Genomic DNA, 19,185 nt, shown 5'->3' on the forward strand with positions numbered 1-19,185 from the left:
AAACGAAATTGAGTTATTTGTAGTGAGCTGGATGGACTTAGAGGTTATACAGAGTGAAGTCAGTCAGAAAGAGAAAAACATATACCATATGCTAACAGATATATATGGAATCTGAAAAAATATATATATATATATACCTGGTTCTGAAGAACCTGGGACAGGACAGGAATAAATACGCAGACGTAGAGAATGGACTTGTGGACACGGGGTTGGGGAAGGGTAAGTTGTGATGAAGTGAGAGAGTGGCATGGACATATATATACACTACCAAATATAAAATAGATAACTCGTGGGAAGCAGACGCATAGCACAGGGAGATCAGCTCGGTGTTCTGTGACCACTTAGAGGGGTGGGATAGGGAAAATTGAAGGGAGACGCAAGAGGGAGGAGATATGGGGATATATGTATGTGTATAGCTGACTCACTTTGTTATAAAGCAGAAACTTACACACCATTATAAATCAATTATGCTCCAATATAGATGTTTAAAAAAAAAGCTTTTAAGTTTCATTAGGTGTCATTTGTTTATTTTTGTTTTTATTTTCATTACTGTAGGAGGTGGGTCAAAAAAATCTTGCTGTGATTTATGTCAAAGAGTGTTCTTCCTATCTTTTCCTCCAAGAGTTTTATAGTGTCCAGTCTTACATCTAGGTCTTTTATCCATTTTGAGTTTATTTTTGTTTATTGTGTTAGAGAGAGGAAACTAATCTTAGAATCCTAAGGGAAATTTTGGAGGGATGCTTTTTTATTAGTTTGTTTTCCATATTTTAACCATTCTGTTTTCCTAGGTAGCAAATACTTGACTGATTGGAGAAAGCCTGAAATTGCATTTCATATATTAGGTAGATTCCTAAGTTTTCCTGTTGGAGTCATCTTGAGATAATATGTTTGATTTCCTATTATTTATTTCAATGTCCTTTCAGAGTTCTAGTCAATCTTAGGAAAAGCTTTATGTCGGTAGCATCATCACAATTTATTCACGTAACCTATTATATAAGATCACTGAAGAGTACAGATATGCACAAGATATGGCTCTTAAGCTTAGTGAAGGCCTTAGGGAAAATAGGATAAAAAGGTCAAAAGACATATCTCTTAAATCCATTTAGGTCTTTAAATCATTTGATTATTCTCTTTTGCAGTTTATCTTTTAAAAAATGTCATTTCGATTTTGACCTATCATAATTCATGCTAAGAAGATTACCATGAACCCTGAGCTCTACTGATATCTTCTAAGGTAATTAACTTGTGGAGAAATTCCATACTTAGACAGTGTAACTCTGACAGAAATAATGTTGAAAAGTAACAAAAGTAATCATTTATTCAGCCCTTGCTATGTCTGAAGTATTCTGCCAAGTGCTTAACTTCCATCTGTGATATTCCATCTTTAGGAGCAAGTCCTTGGTATTCTGTGAAACATTTCAAGTTACTAATTCCTCATCGTAACAGTGTTCCCACACTATTGTGATAATTGAAGAATGTGGACCCGGGTTACCTTCTTTCAGAACAATACACTGGAGATGCCCAAGCACAAATTATTTATACTTGAATAATTAGGCATGTGATATAGTTGTATCTACTCATTTCTATTTCTTTCAGCAGTGAGAGGATTAATATACTGTTACCTAGTTAAGGTTGAGAAAATCATATTGATAAAAGACATTTAGTAGCACAAGAAAGGGATTATCATAAGTAATATTTATCTGCTGTCCACAACCATTTGACACAATCAGTGCAAGGTCTTACATTATGTTAATGAAGATCAACAATGGTTAGAACTCTAATCACTCACATTCTTTAAAATAAAGATATAAGTAGTACCTACAGTATTGGAAAACTATATAGTGTTTGGTGTCTAAATGTATAGAAGTAAACTGAAATTGGTCCAGGGGTTAAGAATCAGACAACTTGAATAAAAGAACAGCCTCACTTTCTTACAAGGGAGAAGGTACAATTAGCCTGAAATAGCACCTGGGTTGACATTTTTTGTGGGTGTAAGAGAATAACGAATGATGATTTGAAATGCAACAAATCTTAGTTTTGGGATATTCTCTACATAAGAGATGTCCTAAGGATTATAAACATGCATACATATATATTTTTTAAAATTAATTAATTTATTTAATTTTGTCTCCGTTGGGTCTTTGTTGCTGCACGCAGGCTTTCTCTAGTTGCAGCGATCGGGGGCTACTCTTCAACACAGCGTGCAGGCTTCTCATTGCCATGGCTACTCTTTGTTGCTGAGTATGTGCTCTAGGTGCTAGGTACGTGGACTTCAGTAGTTGTGGCACGCGGGCTCAGTAGTTGTGGTGCACGGGCTTAGTTGCTCTGTGGCATGTGGGATCCTCCTAGACCAGGTGTTGAACCCATGTCCCATGCCTGCATTGGCAGGTGGATTCTTAACCACTGTGCCACCAGGGAAGTCCAACACATATATATGTTTTTAAAAATAGATGTTTTGAATGCATATAATGTTCATATACATGGAAATGGAAAATATAAATGTATGAAGAATTATGGATGAATACTCCTTGGATAAAGCCACCTGCTTCCTTTTTATCTCTACAGCCCCCGAAATATCTCAGAAACCCTTATACTTCTCATTTTAATCACTTGCTATGCTCTTTAGTCTAATAGATGATACCTGTTGTTTGCATTTACTTTTTTAAGAGCTTAGTGAAAGCTTCAGCTATGTTAACAAGTATTTAGAAAATGTGTTGCTGTTTTCTCCAATGAAGAAATGTTATTTTTAAAAAGTTTTAAGGAAATATATTTTAGAATATTAATTTTAAAGTGGCTTGGAGTAGATTGACAAAGCCAAAAAGGACCAGAGAAAGAGATTTTAAGCCCAGATAATACATGAATACAGATAAGGTGATACTAATGGACAAGGAATGGGAGGATCTGCTTAATAAATGAGAAGTTAAAACAATTCAGGAGACAACTTGGAAAAAATGACGTGAAAGAAGAACTTAAGAAAATTTTCCTAAAATATTAAAACATGCTTAAGATACTTGGATATTTAAAATTGTTCACATTAAGTTATTTTGTTAGTGGAAATGATACTGTGTTATTTATAAAAACTAGTAACTGCAGAGTTTTAAAAACTCTAGGAAACAAAATTCTAACCGATTTAAAAATTTTCCATTTGAAGAATTTTAGTGGATTTTGAACCTATTTGTTAATATTTTCAAAGTAACATCTTCCAATTATTTTGTAGAAACAACTAATTAATATTATAAAAGATGGAAATTTATTAACCCCATTTCAAAAAGGCACTTGCGTGTTTGGTGGATGAGATTGAAAAATAAATGTTGTGTAATGATGTAGTAAATATAGGTAAAGTACTTCTTCCATTTCAGTCTAGTTATCTTTTAAAACTATTTTTTACTTTTTAATTACCATATCACAAAATATCAAACCAAGATTTTCTAAAATAACGCGTATTAATCACATTGCTCTCACAAAAACATTGTTGAGAACTTTTTGCGCATTATTTAGTAAAATAAAATGAAAAGCTATTTAAAATATTATGTCATCTTTAGCTCATCTTTTTAAAATTTCTATTTAAGTGTGATATACTACATGCTTTTCCAGTGGTTTATGAAAATAACATTCAGAAATTGTTTACTGATAGAGATTCATGATCAACCTTTTGGAGGTTACTCTCAGAGATGAGACATGTAAACATGTAAATTTCTTTAAACTGTAAAAAGTGCTTTCCAGAGGAACACACTCCGGGAACAAATTGCCTGGAGGCGTTAGAGGAGACTTTACTGAGATGACCCTAAGACCCTGTTTCATTATGTACACATAGGAATTTTTCAGGTGGTTATTTCACAGCTCTTTAGTAGACCAAAGAAAAATGTAACATTTCTCAAATGATTTTATTTTGGTGAGGTCTGCTTAATTCAATGATTCATGTTTCTGTCAATAAATGTAGAGAAAAAAAGAAAATGTATTATTTTAGATTTAGATCTAGATGAGTATGCGACTTCGGGCGGACGTAGAGAAATATGGCTTGTCTAAACTTACTTCCTCATATCTCTTATTGTCCCATTTTTCTCTTTATTGGGTTTTTCACTCTTGGGCAAGAGAAAAGTATTGCTAAAAACCTCTGTAGTGATAGTTTTCATCCTAGTTATGGTAGAGAAACTGTTATATATTCATAAATATGTAATATCTGTAAAAAACTTTTCTTAACATGGGCATCCCTCTTTCATAGCACTAACCATGATATATTGATGTACCATACTATATTAATTTGTTCATACCTCTGAGCTCTTTGATATCAAGGACATTTGTCATGGTTTTTTTTTTTCCCCCCATTCCTACATTTTCCTGCACATACTAGGCATTGGTATGTTTCTTAAACTGAATAATTAAATGATACAATCACTTTCGTGAGACTTTATGCCAGTTTTTTTAAATGTAACTCACATCAAGTTCACTTTCAAAGCTATTTGGAAATTTATTATAAAGTTTGTATAAACTTATGACTAATAAGATATAAACTGGAAATAGAGAAAGAGAAGGATGCAAAAATGCTAATTATGAAAATAGTTATCTGTACTGTATTTGTTGCATTAAAAACCACCACAAGGGCTTCCCTGGTGGCGCAGTGGTTGAGAGTCCGCCTGCCGATGCAGGGGACACAGGTTCGTGCCCCGGTCCGGGAAGATCCCACATGCCGCGGAGCGGCTGGGCCCATGAGCCATGGCCGCTGAGCCTGTGCGTCCGGAGCCTGTGCTCCGCAACGGGAGAGGCCATAGCAGTGAGAGGCCCGCGTACCGCAAAAGAACAAAACAAAACAAAACAAAACCCACCACAAAACTTAGTGACTTAAAACAACAATGACTTAGTATTTCTCACAAATCTGTAGATTTGCTGGTTTCAGGTAGGTGTATCATCTGGTCTTACCTGGAATCACTCATGTGGCTGAAATAATTCGTTAGCTCAGCTATGGCTAGAGAGTCTAACATGGCCTCAGTCAGATGTCTAGGGCCTTGCTGCTATCTGTTTTGCTAGGCCTTTCTCTCCACATCATCTCTCACCATTCCATGATTTAGCCTGGGCTTCCTATCATGTTAATAGAAGTATACCAAAAGAGTGAAGGCAGAAACTGTGAGGCCTTTTGAGACATAGGCTTCAGAACTCACACACCATGACTTCTGCCCCATTCTGTTGGCCAAAGTCATAAGTCCAGTCCAGATGCAAAGGTTGTAGAAATACATTCCACCTCTTGATAGGAGGACTTATAAAGAATATGTGGCCATATTTAATCTTCCACAATAATACATGAGTTGTTGTTAAGTATAAAATTTGTTTCTCAGCTGGCTCATAATGAGGGGGAAATGAGACATTAAAGTACTAGCTACCAGAATGAAGAACTAATACCAGAAGAATCCATTTTTTTCTTCCAGTTTTATTGAGGTACAATTGACATGCCACACTATATAAGTTTAAGGTGTACAGTATAATGACTTGACTTACATACATCATGAAATGATTACCACAATAAGTTTAGTGAATAGAAAGAAATAGAAACAAATTTTTCCTTGTGATAAAAACTCTTATGACCTACTCTCTTAACATCTTTCATATATAATGTATGGCAGTGTTAGTTATAGTTATCACGTTGTACATTATATCCCTAGTACTTATTTATCTTATAACTAGAAGTTTGTACGTTTTGACCACCTTTATCCAATTCCCCCTCCCACCACCCCTTGCCTCTGATAACCACAAATCTGATCTCCCTTTCTTTAAGTTTGTTTATTTTTGAAGTATAATTGACTTACAACACTATGTTAGTTCCTGAAACAGGACAGAAAATTAAATTTTTTAAATCCCTTTAGTTTTTAATAATACATGGGAATTATAAAGAATTCCAAAAATACAAAAAAACGAAAATAAAAAGAGTAAAAAATAAAATGCACTTCAAATCTGATTACCCAGAAATATTATTAAGATTAATTGTAAAACATTCTAACATGTTTCTGTGCAGTATTATAGGTAGAAGAATGGATGAATGAATGTTTAATTGAGTAAAAGATAGAGCTATATGAAATTAGGATAATTCTCTAAAGTTAATACAGAATAGCATTTTATTTCATTTAAACAGAGGGAAAAGAAAATGAATGAAAAGAGCATATTACAAGAGATATTATTTACTAAACAGAGATCTCTCTAAAGTTAAAAAAAATCAGGAAAATCATTAATAGGTTACAGTCATAGTTTTAACTTTTTAAACCTTAGGGTTTGTTGAAAGATAAGGAAGCTAGCACTGTTACATTTCCTTCTAACTACCCTCTCCTTGCCTTCAAATTTCTGTTTATTGTATGGTTATCAAAAAAAAAAAAAAAGAAAACCTGCTTGTACATATCCAGTCTTCAATCTGAACTTATTTTATAAACCATTGCAGAGATGTAGGAAGAAAGATGAAGTCAGCCCAGAGTATATCAGATCTTGACAGACTTGCACAAAGGAAAATAGAGGAAGCGAGGGAATAGAGACAACATATCGTCTTTTATGGAATGCCCTGTTTTTCTCTGTGAGATTTTATTAAATGTCCAGTACTAGAGTTTTTCTACCTAGATAAGGGTTTAACTCACCGTTTATGTGGGGATATCATTGGGTTTCAGATTAGTTCCCCAATTCAGTGTGCATTTGTTCCTGGAACCTTCAACTTGATCACAGAGATTCAACCCCTTGTTTCATTTGTTTCTCACAGCAGCTGCTTTCAAGATGAAAAGATAGTTTCTTTCAGTTTACATCTCTCTAGATTTGAAGGTATTAGTGAGAATTTTTATGATTCGGATAATTCACCATTATGACTTCTTTGGGAGCCAGAACAGCATTATGAGCCTCAACCCTGCTGCAGTATGCTTCTCAAAGACCATTTATTTCTGTCGTTGACCACCCAACTTTTGAGATTTATGACATAAAGCTGTATATTTTTCCCCGTTTGATCATTGCTGGTGGAAGTTTTTTCCTCTAGTTTTTACTCTTTTTTGTTGTTGTTGATTTCTGTTAGATATGGAGAGGCAGAAATTCTTTGTTACAGCTTGATCCTACTGTGATAACCTGTAAGCTCAAGGCAGTAAAGTTTTAAAGAAATACCTTTTATGTAAGGGAAAATAACCATTAAAATAGACAATGTCTTCAGTCTCAGTTTTGCAACAGATGCAGAGGAATTTTTCATAATGATGGTTTATGTAGAAATCCTCAATGACATACTACCTGGTAGCAGCCAGGTATATCTCAAAATGAAAGGTATCTTATAGGTGCAGAAACATATATGATGAGATAAATTGCTTTCAGGTGATCTAACGTGATAGAAAAGTAAGACTCACAATATCCTGAGTGGTACATGGTTAGAAAGCATGGCTTAGTCCAGTTTAACGTGCATATATAGCACCTTGAGAAGTCTTTCTAAAATTGCAGATCCTGAATCAGTAAGTCTTGGATGGGACCTGAGATTCTATATTTCTAACAAGCTCCCTGGTAAAACAAATGTTACTGGTCTTCAGATCATACTTTTAGTAGCAACGTTCTTGACTAGACACACAGCACCTATACTTGACTAAATCCTTGAGGCCAGGGCCTTATTTGTCTTTGGATCCCTGTTATCTAATGAAGTGCCTGAATAAAAGGCACTTTATTGTTAAATAAACGAACTGATGTGTTAAATAAGTATATGACCACTAGGTGTCTGGAATACTCGTATTTTATATTAACGGCTGAGAAAGAATCCTTATGTTTTGGAGACCAGCTGAGTGAATGATAAGATTGCTATTTTCTCTTAAAAGTGCAAAATCCTAACTAAGATTTTTGCTCAGTTGAAAAACTGTGGTACATCACACAGCTACTTTGGACCACAAAATATTACTTTTCAAATACTAGAACATATCCTTAACTGAGCTCAAGATATCAAATTTTATTTAAATGAAAGAAAATCTATAGAGTATGTGTTATCAGTTATCCATCCTGGGAATAGAAAAATTTAAGTAATATTCCTGTGGTGCAACTAACCTTAAGCTATGATATCGTTGTGGGCCCACCCAGTTGGGTTAGCTGTGAAGTTCACCTTCAGATAACTGAACTTATTGTCTCTTTAAGCTAGTAGTTCTCAACTGGTTGGCAGCATTTTAAAATTACCTGGGAAGCTTTTTAGAATCGCAATTTCCAAGCTGTACCCCAGAAATGAGACCCAAGCATCAGCATTTTTACAAGCTCCACAGATAATTCCAGTGTATAACCAAAGTTGAGAACCATTACTGGACTATGACCTCTTTAAAACCAGGGTCAGTCTTTCACTTATTTTTTAACTCTTAACACCTAAGACATGGTATAGGTCCTCAGTAAATGTTTATTTAGTCAATGGATGAAATATGTTATAAGAATTATTGCCTGTTGCCAAACAATAGCATTCTTCACTCTAAAGGGACTATTTTGACTATTTTTGTTGGCATCTTGAAATTTGAAAAGTTTGAATTGCCCTCTTGGTATTGACAATACTGAAAATTAGTATTTGATATAGTTTTTTTTTTTTTTAGTGCTTGAGCGGTTTTGTTGATACAAGTTGGATTTCACATCACTTTTTATCAAGATCTGATACAAATGGAGGTGTGGTCAAAGACTAGAATGCTGTGGCACAAACACTTCAGTAATATGGAATATTACAAAGAAATCTAAAGTTTCTAAGGTCTATTAGTGGGAAGACAAGATCAGTTCATCTCATTGCTGAGTTATGGAGTCAACTATATATTTTGTTATAGACCAGAAATAATAACTACTTAGAATGATGAGTATTTTTGCTTTTCTAATTTCTAAATAAATAGAAGAGCAAAACAATGGAAATTTTAAGTTTGATTTGTGAAACCACCACATAATCACCTTTATTATAATAACCATTGATTTTGTTTGTTTGTTTTTGTTTTTTTAACATCTTTATTGGAGTATAATTGCTTTACATTGTTGTGTTTGTTGCTGCTGTATAACAAAGTGAATCAGCTATACGTATACATATATCCCCATATCCCCTCCCTCTTGTGTCTCCCTCCCACTCTCCCTATCCTACCCCTCTAGGTGGTCACAAAGCACGGAGCTGATCTCCCTGTGCTATGCGGCTGCTTCTCACTAGCTATCTGTTTTACATTTGGTAGTGTATATATGTCCATGCCACTCTCTCACTTCGTCCGAGCTTACCCTTCCCCCTCCCCATGTCCTCAAGTCCATTCTCTATGTCTGTGTCTTTATTCCTGTCCTGCCCCTAGGTTCTTCAGAATCATTTTTTTTTTAAGATTCCATATATATGTGTTAGCATATGGTGTACGTTTTTCTCTTTCTGACTTACTTCACTGTGTATGACAGACTGTAGGTCCATCCACCTCATTACAAGTAATTCAATTTTGTTCCTTTTTATGGCTGAGTAATATTCCATTGTATATATGTGCCACATCTTCTTTATCCATTCATCTGTCGATGGACACTTAGGTTGCTTCTGTGTCCTGGCTGTTGTAAATAGTGTTGCAGTGAACATTGTGGTACATGACTCTTTTTGAATTATGGTTTTCTCAGGGTATATGCCCAGGAGTGGGATTGCTGGGTCATATGGTAGTTCTGTTTTTAGTTTTTTAAGGAACCTCCATACTCTTCTCCACAGTGGCTGTATCAACTTACATTCGCATCAACAGTGCAAGAGGGTTCCCTTTTCTCCACACCCTCTCCAGCATTTATTTTTTGTAGATTAACCATTGATTTTTTGTGTGTGTGAGCTTTCCTCAGAACAAAATTGTAACTATATCAGTGGTGGGAGTTCTTCAGTTAGTCTCTAGTAGTCTATATTTTATGTCTTTTTAAAAATAGTTTGTTGCCATTAGTTAATCACAGCAGGGGAAAAAATCTCCTTCATTTGGAGTTTTGCGCTCTCCATTCCTGTGATACCAGGATGAAATAAAAATGAGTAAGGAAAGGGAAAAAAATCATTTAAAAATCCTGAATTGTCCTTCTGAATAATTATCATGCATTTTGTCTCACTGATGAATTAGAGAACTGAGGACATTGTATTTTACATATAGATATCAGCCTGCTACTGGTATTTCACATCTCATTGTCAGTACATAAATGATATAATTGTATTATTAAGTTTTGGACCTGAATTGTATAAAGGTAATGAAACAATAAAATACCAAAGCAAATATTTAATTATAATTTAAATGAGCACTTAATAGTTCTTTTTAATAAATAGCCAAAATGTAGGATGGATGAATAGAACTAGCAGTAGAGTAAGCAGAGATCCTTGTCCCACTTCTTTACAAACTAGCTGGGTAACTTTGAGTAAATTATTTAACCACATTGTACTTCAGTTGTCTTATCTGTAAAATGAATAGACAAATCTACTAAGGTCTCTACCAACTCCAAAATTTTATGATATGTAATTCTAATCTCAACTAAGTGTCGTAATATTGGTGTGGAAAAAGAGAAACTTTAACCAATCATTTATTCCTACACCTTTCCTTTAAGGCAACTATGTAAAATAAAATCCTGAAAAACGTAAAACTTTCCTAAACCACTTGAAACTTAGGAAAAAAAAATATTGACTCAATCATAGACAAAATATAGAGGAACATCTGTTGAGGGTCCAACAGCTCTAAGCTTAAATTCTAGCTTTTTCCCCTTCTAGTTTGTGAGCCCATGAGCAAGTATATTTCTTGATCTCTCTGAGTCTATTAATGAAAAAAACCAATGAGTCTGTTTCCTTAAATATAAAACTGAAGTGTGAATATTTACCTGACAGGATTGCTATACTTATTAAATAATGAGATCATATAATTAGAAATAGTGCTCAATTTTTTTAACCTGAATATATTTTGAGTGGCTGACAAGATGTCAGACATGCCATTTAAATACATAATGAACATTAATTATAAACTATTTATGCTATTTCCTGTGTTACATTTACTTTCAAGAATATGATGGTTGCATCTTCATTTTCTATAATGAATAAAATACATACCCAAAACTGCAGTGTCTTTTGATTAACAGTGGAAACTGTTCCATGAATTGTGCTTCACATTTTTCTTAATGAGTGTTGAAAAGAATCTGTTTCTTCACTGTATACGAAGTATTTCAGTATGTGAATGTTTTGAGTAGTCAGGCAAGTCCTTCTGCATGTGAAAATATTATTGTTTTCTTTCAGGAAACCCTGATAGATTGGTGTGATGAAAAGGAACTTAATTTGATATTAACAACTGGAGGAACAGGGTTTGCGCCACGAGATGTCACTCCAGAGGTGAGATAGTATATGCTTTTCTGATATTCAATGAGTAGACTATTCATGTTATTTTTAATCCTTTTTATTCTTTTTATATGATTTATGTAATTTTGCTAGACAGAACAAGAGACCTGTGGTTCTAAGAATGTGAACATTTTGCTGTGGGAGAATCATTATATTAAAAAAAACTTTCTTGACTTCTTTTCTTTGGACTTAAACTAGAAATTATCTAAAATGAGGAAGATTGAGCTGGTCCAGAAGGTAATCCTGCATTTGCTCAGTGGTCTGTGGTATCGGCTGAATTTCAGGCATATTGCCAAAGTAGGTAATAGCAGAACTCTGACTCAGCATGGCATCTGGTCTGATGTGCTTTGTTAATATAATTCAAAATGTTTCTGATTTGTCTTGAGATACCCTTTTCATTGGTCTCAAGTAGGATGACTGCAATAGCATATTTATACCAATTTTATAGTATTTGATGAGAAAGTTATATATTCCATAATTTTAAATGTGAATTTAAATGCAGAATTTAATAAGCCAAAAGGCAGAATTAATCTCTAGGCTTCATGCCACAAGAATCACCTTCAACCTTGCACAGGAAAAAAAATTAGGGAAAGAATGAAGAATAGACAGTGCTCAGTGATACAGGGGGAAAGTCCTTCTTTCTTTTTAAAGAAGCCATAAGCTTCATGTGTCACTTCAGAGTCATATGCAGACTTATATTAATACTTGTGACATTGTTTCCTTTACCTCCCAGAAAAGTGTTTCTTGGCTGAATTTCAACCTACTGTTAACTGGTTTTTTATTTCCAAATCAGTGCACCATTGTGTCTCCTATCTTATTCATAGCAAGATACTTCTGCTCAGTACCTATTAAATAATTATTGTCCTTACTCTAATATAGCAGTTTTCAAACTTTAGCTTGTACCACAATTAGAGGTAAAACAGATTGCTGTGTCTCACCCACAGTGTTTCTGATTCAGTCAATCTGCAGTGGGTCCCAAGAATTTGTGTTTCTAGTAAGGCCCCAGGTAATACACATGTTGCTGGCCCATAGACCGTGCTTCCAAACTTTGGGAACCATTGGCTCTAGTATGTGAAAATGCACATTGTTTTAACAAGTTTTAAAATGTTTTCTATTCTTCTATGTAAAAATCATGGCACAGAAATTTTTGGAATATTATTATAATTAAGCTTATAAATAAAGTCATTTTGTTAAGCAATTAGAATAGAATTCTGGGAGATTGTTAGCTTCAACTACTTAAAAAAGAAGTAATTCTTATATAGCTTCTGGGTCCTAAGGGGAAATGGTCCTTTGGCCAATTTTTATATTTCTTTTAAACTGTGAGACTAACTTAAAAAGTACAATTGGAGGGGAGCCATCTCCTGTAAAGGTGTGTTTATGTTTTGTTTTGTTTGTAAGAAAATCTCCCACATATGTGAAGACATTGATTTTTGGAGTTTGAGTGTTGGGTTAAGTGTTTGAAGTAAATGACCCTGGTTTTATATATCCTTGTTGTTTGTGTACTGGTTTGATATTTTCATAATATTACTTTTATATCAGAAAAGTAAAAAAATGTTACCATAGAATTCATTCATAACCAGTTAACAAAATTATTTTTAATTGTGGGAAAATAATTTGCATCACAAAATTAAATATTTTGTATTCCGTGGAGTTTCAAGTTAATACCAAAACACTAGGTTGCAAATCCAAACTTTTAAATTCTGGCTCTGCTACTTGCAACACGGTGAGTGTAGACTAATTATTAAATCATTCTGTGCCTTAATTTCCTATAAAATGAGGGAAATGAAAGTGCTTATCTACCAGGGTGGCTGTGAGGTTTCAATGAGAACTATTCCTGGCATTTTAGTAAGCACTATGTAAGGGTTAACTTATAAGGGTTAATTTTTTTTATTAGTTATTACATAACTACCAAAGTGGACAAATTTGTAGTATTTTTTATATATAACTATCAAATGGGCAAAAATAGTCGTATACTAGATTTAAAGTATATCCATGAAATCGTCACAATCTTGTTAAATTTTTTAAAATTTTAACATAGTAAGCTTCATATTTTATCTTTTCCATCTCCATATAATTCAGAGGTCTTGAAATTCTACCATTCTAGTATCTGTTTATCGCCCAACCTTTTTTTTGCTACTGTTAACAAGAGTCTATGTCTTTCCATGACTTTGTGTATTTCATTATATCAGAAAATTGAGAAGTCCTTTCTTTATTCTTCAATGCAGTTTTTCAGTTACCAGAAAACCTTAGAAGTGCTCTTATATTTGTATATGCCTATAGCAACTACCTGGCTAAAATTGTATTAGGGTAAATACATATAATTATGTCTTCTCTAATATCTATTTTTGAAAACAAGTAAGTTACCTGATTGTGAATATCTTGATCTTTAATAGATTTACTTTATTTCAAATTATATCACACACACACACACACACACACACACATAAGGTATGATTATCTACAGCAAAAGTCCATAGGGCTGTTAAGCCTTTGAAAAATAAACATAAAAGCAATGTAAGACCACCCAAAAATAATTCTCTTAATTTCTTCTTATCTTTAAATAGTTGCAATTTTTATAATATCTAAAACTTAACACTGGGATGTCAGCTAGGAATCCAGAAATATAATTTTGGACCTGTAATAATATAGTTAATTGTCTTAGATAATTGTGCCTAAAAAGAGAAACCTATTTGTAGAGCATATGTACCTATATACAACTTAAGGTTGCAAATATTTTTAAACAGAGTCAGAAGTTATTGACAGAAAACACAAATATTAGTGATAAAGGTAAAATAATATAAAACTTCTCCCTTAAGGTGCTAATATTTTATAGTCAGTAATTGTCAGTAATAAGTTTGATCTATAAACACAATAGACAATGTTTGTGAGTTGTGTGGGTTGTTTAAAAAAAGGAAGGGGGAGGGCTTCCCTGGTGGAGCAGTGGTTGAGAGTCCGCCTGCCGATGCAGGGGACACGGGTCCGTGCCCCGGTCCGGGAGGATCCCACATGTCATGGAGCGGCTGGGCCCGTGAGCCATGGCCGCTGAGCCTGCGCATCCGGAGCCTGTGCTCCGCAACGGGAGAGACCACAACAGTGAGAGGCCCGCGTACCGCAAAAAAAAAAAAAAAAAAGAAAGGGGGAAAATGATAAATTGAATGAGTGAAATAAAGCAATCTAAAGTTATTGGCACTGTGTTTGAACCTTAGAGAAAATGAAAAGTTTAATAGCTTTAGAGTTCTTCCAGGTCTATTAACAGAAAAATGGAAATAGCAAGTTTAGTAAAATGTATCTTATTTACATATTTTATACGAATAAGGCAATCAGAATTGATTTTCCTAAATTACGAATTTGTTTCTACTTTTAGGCCCTGTATCTTAGAATGAGGTTTATCTGATAGTCATGTACCTGCTGGTCTGTTCCCTGCCTCTCAACATGAGATACTATCAAAGCTTACATATAGTAGCATAATAATCCATACTCTACAACTTTTGAAAAGCTTTATTTTTAATAATAGATTGCATTTTCTCGGATCTGATAAAGGTTGGATAATCCATTGACATTGGTGAAATGCTAGTAATAAAATTCTATAGAATGTAACTCATTGCTATACCAAGTATATTATCTCTTCATGTCCCATTATCGCTTAAAAGCAATTATATCCAAAATAGGTATTATTACGTAAAGAATCTTTTATTATTCTTAAAAGGTAAAAGTATAATTAAGGACGTATAAGTGAGGTAAAGTGAAAGCCCTTTAGACATAAAGTCTAGAAGAGAATAAAAGATGAAGAAACATTTATTTTAAAAAGAACATCTTTGCAATTACAAAGAAATGTTTGATAATATATTATGGTAAATTAGAAAATACTGAACTATTTAATATTTGTAAGGTAAAAATAATTTTCAGCACTTTTAGACTACTAAGCTACACCAGAATAAAAGGTTGTATAGTAATATATTATTTTGATTATGAATTAAAGAGTTAAATAAAAGCCTAGCATGCATCTTAGGTCTCATTTATTTATTACTTTATCAAGCTTTTTATTTTTAATCCTTGATATATATCTGATGCCATGCTGGGTGCTGGAGTTAAAAAATGAATAAGACATGGTCCCTGTCCTCAAGAAACTCGATCTATTGCAGGGGTCAGCAAACTATGGCCTGTAGGCCAAATTCAGCCTGTCATATTTCTTTGTATGACTTGTGAACTAAGAATGGACTTTTCATTTTTAAGTGGCTGAAAGAAGTCAAAAGGAAAATAATACTTTGTGACACGAGAGCTATTTGAAATGTAAATTTCAATGTCCATAAATGAAGTTTTATTGGAACATAGCCACACTCATTCATTGACCTATTGCCTATGGCTACAACAGCAGAACTGAATAGTTGAATGAAAACCATATAGGCCTGCAAAGCCTAAAATCTTTACTATCTGTTCCTTTGCAGAAAAAGTTTGCCAACCTCTGGTCTGTTAGATGAACATAAGTCATCTTTACTCACATTTTTAACTGACTTTTAAATTTACTTTTTGTTCTTCAGTAATTTGAAATGATGTTAGGTTTCATTTCTTAAATTTTTACTTTTAGAAGGAGCAAAGAAAGAACACTTTTCTTCCACAATAAAGTGTATTGCACCATTGTCTCAGTAGACAATATAGAATAATAAAAACAAAAGATCCCTCATTATAAATAATATATAAAATTTTGAACCTTCAAAATTGATCAAATTATTGGATTTGTTATACATTAAGTAAAGTCTCACTCCAAAAAAATTTTCAAGCATTTGTTCGTAGTAGTATCTCCTAAAAAGTGTCCTGATAAAAGTTGTCATTATGAAATAAACTAAAGGAGGAATCGCAAAAATTTCAGGAAACTATAAATTTGATGTAAAGGATGTTCATTTAAAAGGGTTGTTATGGTTCATTTTGGAAGTGAAGAGGCATCTGACAAAATGACTAATGCTGAAAGAGGTAAAATCTGGTACAAAGGATGAATTTCTAGGAAAAGAGTATGAATTCCAGATCACATATTTTGTTTATAGCCTAAAATATTTATATTTCTTTGGAACAGATTACTACCTAAACTTTCTACAAATATTTTCCACTTGGGTTATTAGGAATTTTTTTATAGAAATATCAAATCAAAGAAAAGCTATTTATTTTATAAAATTTATTTCATAATCAGTATATTGAAATTTATATATTTCATAACTTCAGGTATGAATGTACTGTAAGTCAACTATAATTTTATGTGGTCATTAACCATTTTTCTTACATTATAATGCTTCAAAAACGAGAATACTGTGTAAGTAAAAGGAAGGAGACATAATTGAGCTGAGTTACTGACTATATGTTAATGATTCTTAATTTGTGACTCTTGTGAAAATCAGTGAGAATTTACATTTAACAGCACCATCTAAAAGTTAACATTGGACATTTTAAAACCCAGAAGAACTCTCCTGTATTATAGCAGAAGCATAGCAGAACACCATGTTTAATAATTTGTGTTTTTGAAAGAAAATTTGATCACTACTGTAGGTCATTTAAATTATATAGTTGCTTTCAAGTACATATCAATATTCTCTAGAAAACGTTAATTTCCCTAGCAAAATATATACTGATACTGTAGAACTCTATGAGTATTTATTTTGTAATTCTAACATTGTTATGACTAAAGTAAAATACTATTATACATGGTAAAGGTAAAAATAACCATATTGAAATAAAATTCTGAGTATTTTTAAATTGTTCTGTATAAATAGGATAACTAAACAGTGTGAAATTGGTAAGAAAGCAGAATACTAGAAACTCTTGTACTGGAAATATTTAAAACTAGATTCAATAAAATATACTATCCCTTTATGGTCAAATAAGGTTATATTTTATGCCATTTGAAGGAGCTCTTTTTGTAATTTTTATGAAATAGTCCTGGACATGGGAAATATGTTTTCATCTTTTTACCTTTGTCTAAATATGTTGGGATGCAATATGTCTATATCCTGATACTAACACTTAGTGAGTCAGACAGACCTAAATTTGAATCTAAAACTCTACCACTAACTAACTATGAGATTAAAGCAAATTAACCTGTTCAAACTTCAGTTTTCTCATCTACTCAATTAACTAATGCCTACCTCTCAAGGTTGTTTTTTCTGATAATTGAGATAATAAAAGTAGTCAATAATACTAATTAACAAACATATATAGCACTTACTACGTGTCAGGAGCTATTTCAAGCATATGTTAATTCATTTAGCCTTCAAAACAACCATATGAGGCAGGTACTATTGTTGTATCTGTTTTAAAGGTGGAGAAACTGAGACAGATCAATTAATTGATTTGCCCAAGGTTAGCCAAGCTAGGAAGTGACTATAATGCATGTAAAAGCATCTAGTATAAAACCTGGCTTGTCTGTAGATGCTCAGTAAATGTCCTTTTTTCCTTTACCTTTTTTTTCTCATTTAATTAATAATATTACCTATTACCTCTAATTAGATATGACAGCCCCAAATGTTTCTGCTACTAACCATTGTACTCTGATACCTATTGTTAGCTATTAGCATACCTGGTGGATATGTCTAAAAAATAAGAATGTTAGTCAACATTTTCCCACTACTACTTCAAGGCATGGGCAAAGGAACAAGAATTTCTGTAGTCTATATGATATGTGGATTATTAGTGCAGTTGCATTAAGTACCTCCTGATATCCTGTCTGAACCTATTTACTTTGTACCTCTGTAGTTTAAAATGTTTGGAATATGGCTTGAAATGGCCCAAATATGTGACATTCAGGATAGCTTTTTAGTAATAGTCCCTTTTATCTGGGGTTTATATTTATTTTGCATTATCCATTGTAAAGTAGTATATGCCTCAGAGCATGGGCACATTTATGACCTACCAGTTTGCTAAAAACAACATTTATAGTCTTTGTTCAATTTAACAAGTATTTACCAAGCACCTTGGGCTTTATTGAGTGAATGCTAAAGTACATGTACTCCTAAAATTGTCACCTGACAAATCAAAACAATACAAACTTAGTATCAAAAATGTTCAGACAAATGGGCTTCCCTGGTGGCGCAGTGGTTGAGAGTCCGCCTGCCGATGCAGGGGACACGGGTTCATGCCCCGGTCCGGGAAGATCCCACATGCCGCGGAGCGGCTGGGCCCGTGAGCCATGGCCGCTGGGCCCGTGAGCCATGGCCGCTGAGCCTGTGCGTCCGGAGCCTGTGCTCCGCAATGGGAGAGGCCACAACAGTGAGAGGCCCGCGTACCGCAAAAAAAAAAAAAAAAAAAATTCAGACAATTCAGGTCAAAAAAATTCTTTAAAGGGAAAGATTAATATAAAGCTGAGCTATCAATGAAATTTTTATACAAGTAGAATTTAAACTAAATTGAAGGAGAGAAATAGGATTTAGATTAGGAGAGAAGACATTACTGATGGGAGTAAGAAAGAAAGGGAAATGTATGATCAAGCTACAGAGAAAGATAAAATTAAGAAAACCTTCCTGGCTAGAGCAGAAGATTCACTTTACATAGAAGGATGGATAAACTAGAACTATGTTATTTTAATCTCTTTCTTAGAACAGCTAGAGTAGTACCATCTGTGGAGATGCAAAACAGCAACTATCATTGTTCAGAGATTCCTCTGAAGCCAAAATTCATAAGATGACTATCAACCAATACACACAGTAAAACCGTGCCATCAATCCTTTCTAAAAGTAAACGCTTTTGAGAATTGGCACTTATTCAATAAGTGTACATTCCCCAGTAAGACTAACATGATTATTTTTGAAGATTGGTTTTTTTTGCCCTGGTTTTTGTTTTGTTTTATTTTGTTTTTGAAGTTCTGATGTAATGTGCAAACCTAGTGACTATCCATACCATTATTT

General features: G+C 33.6%; 1 protein-coding gene across 5 annotated transcripts in view; it reads left to right on the plus strand.

Moving 5' to 3' along the window:
* Positions 1 to 19,185, plus strand: part of GPHN (gephyrin) — a 606,903-nt gene that overhangs the window by 254,031 nt on the left and 333,687 nt on the right. For all 5 annotated transcript variants that reach the window (XM_089907851.1, XM_089907850.1, XM_089907848.1 and 2 more), the window contains exon 4: positions 11,201 to 11,293. In XM_089907851.1, the coding sequence (XP_089763977.1) occupies positions 11,201 to 11,293 (93 nt within the window). The remainder of the gene's footprint in view (positions 1 to 11,200; positions 11,294 to 19,185) is intronic.

Source organism: Delphinapterus leucas, chromosome 2 (genome assembly GCF_059928025.1).
Source record: "Delphinapterus leucas isolate spDelLeu-1000000601 "Yukka" chromosome 2, BTC_Dleu_Yukka2, whole genome shotgun sequence".
In the NCBI taxonomy this organism is placed as follows: Eukaryota; Metazoa; Chordata; class Mammalia; order Artiodactyla; family Monodontidae; genus Delphinapterus; species Delphinapterus leucas.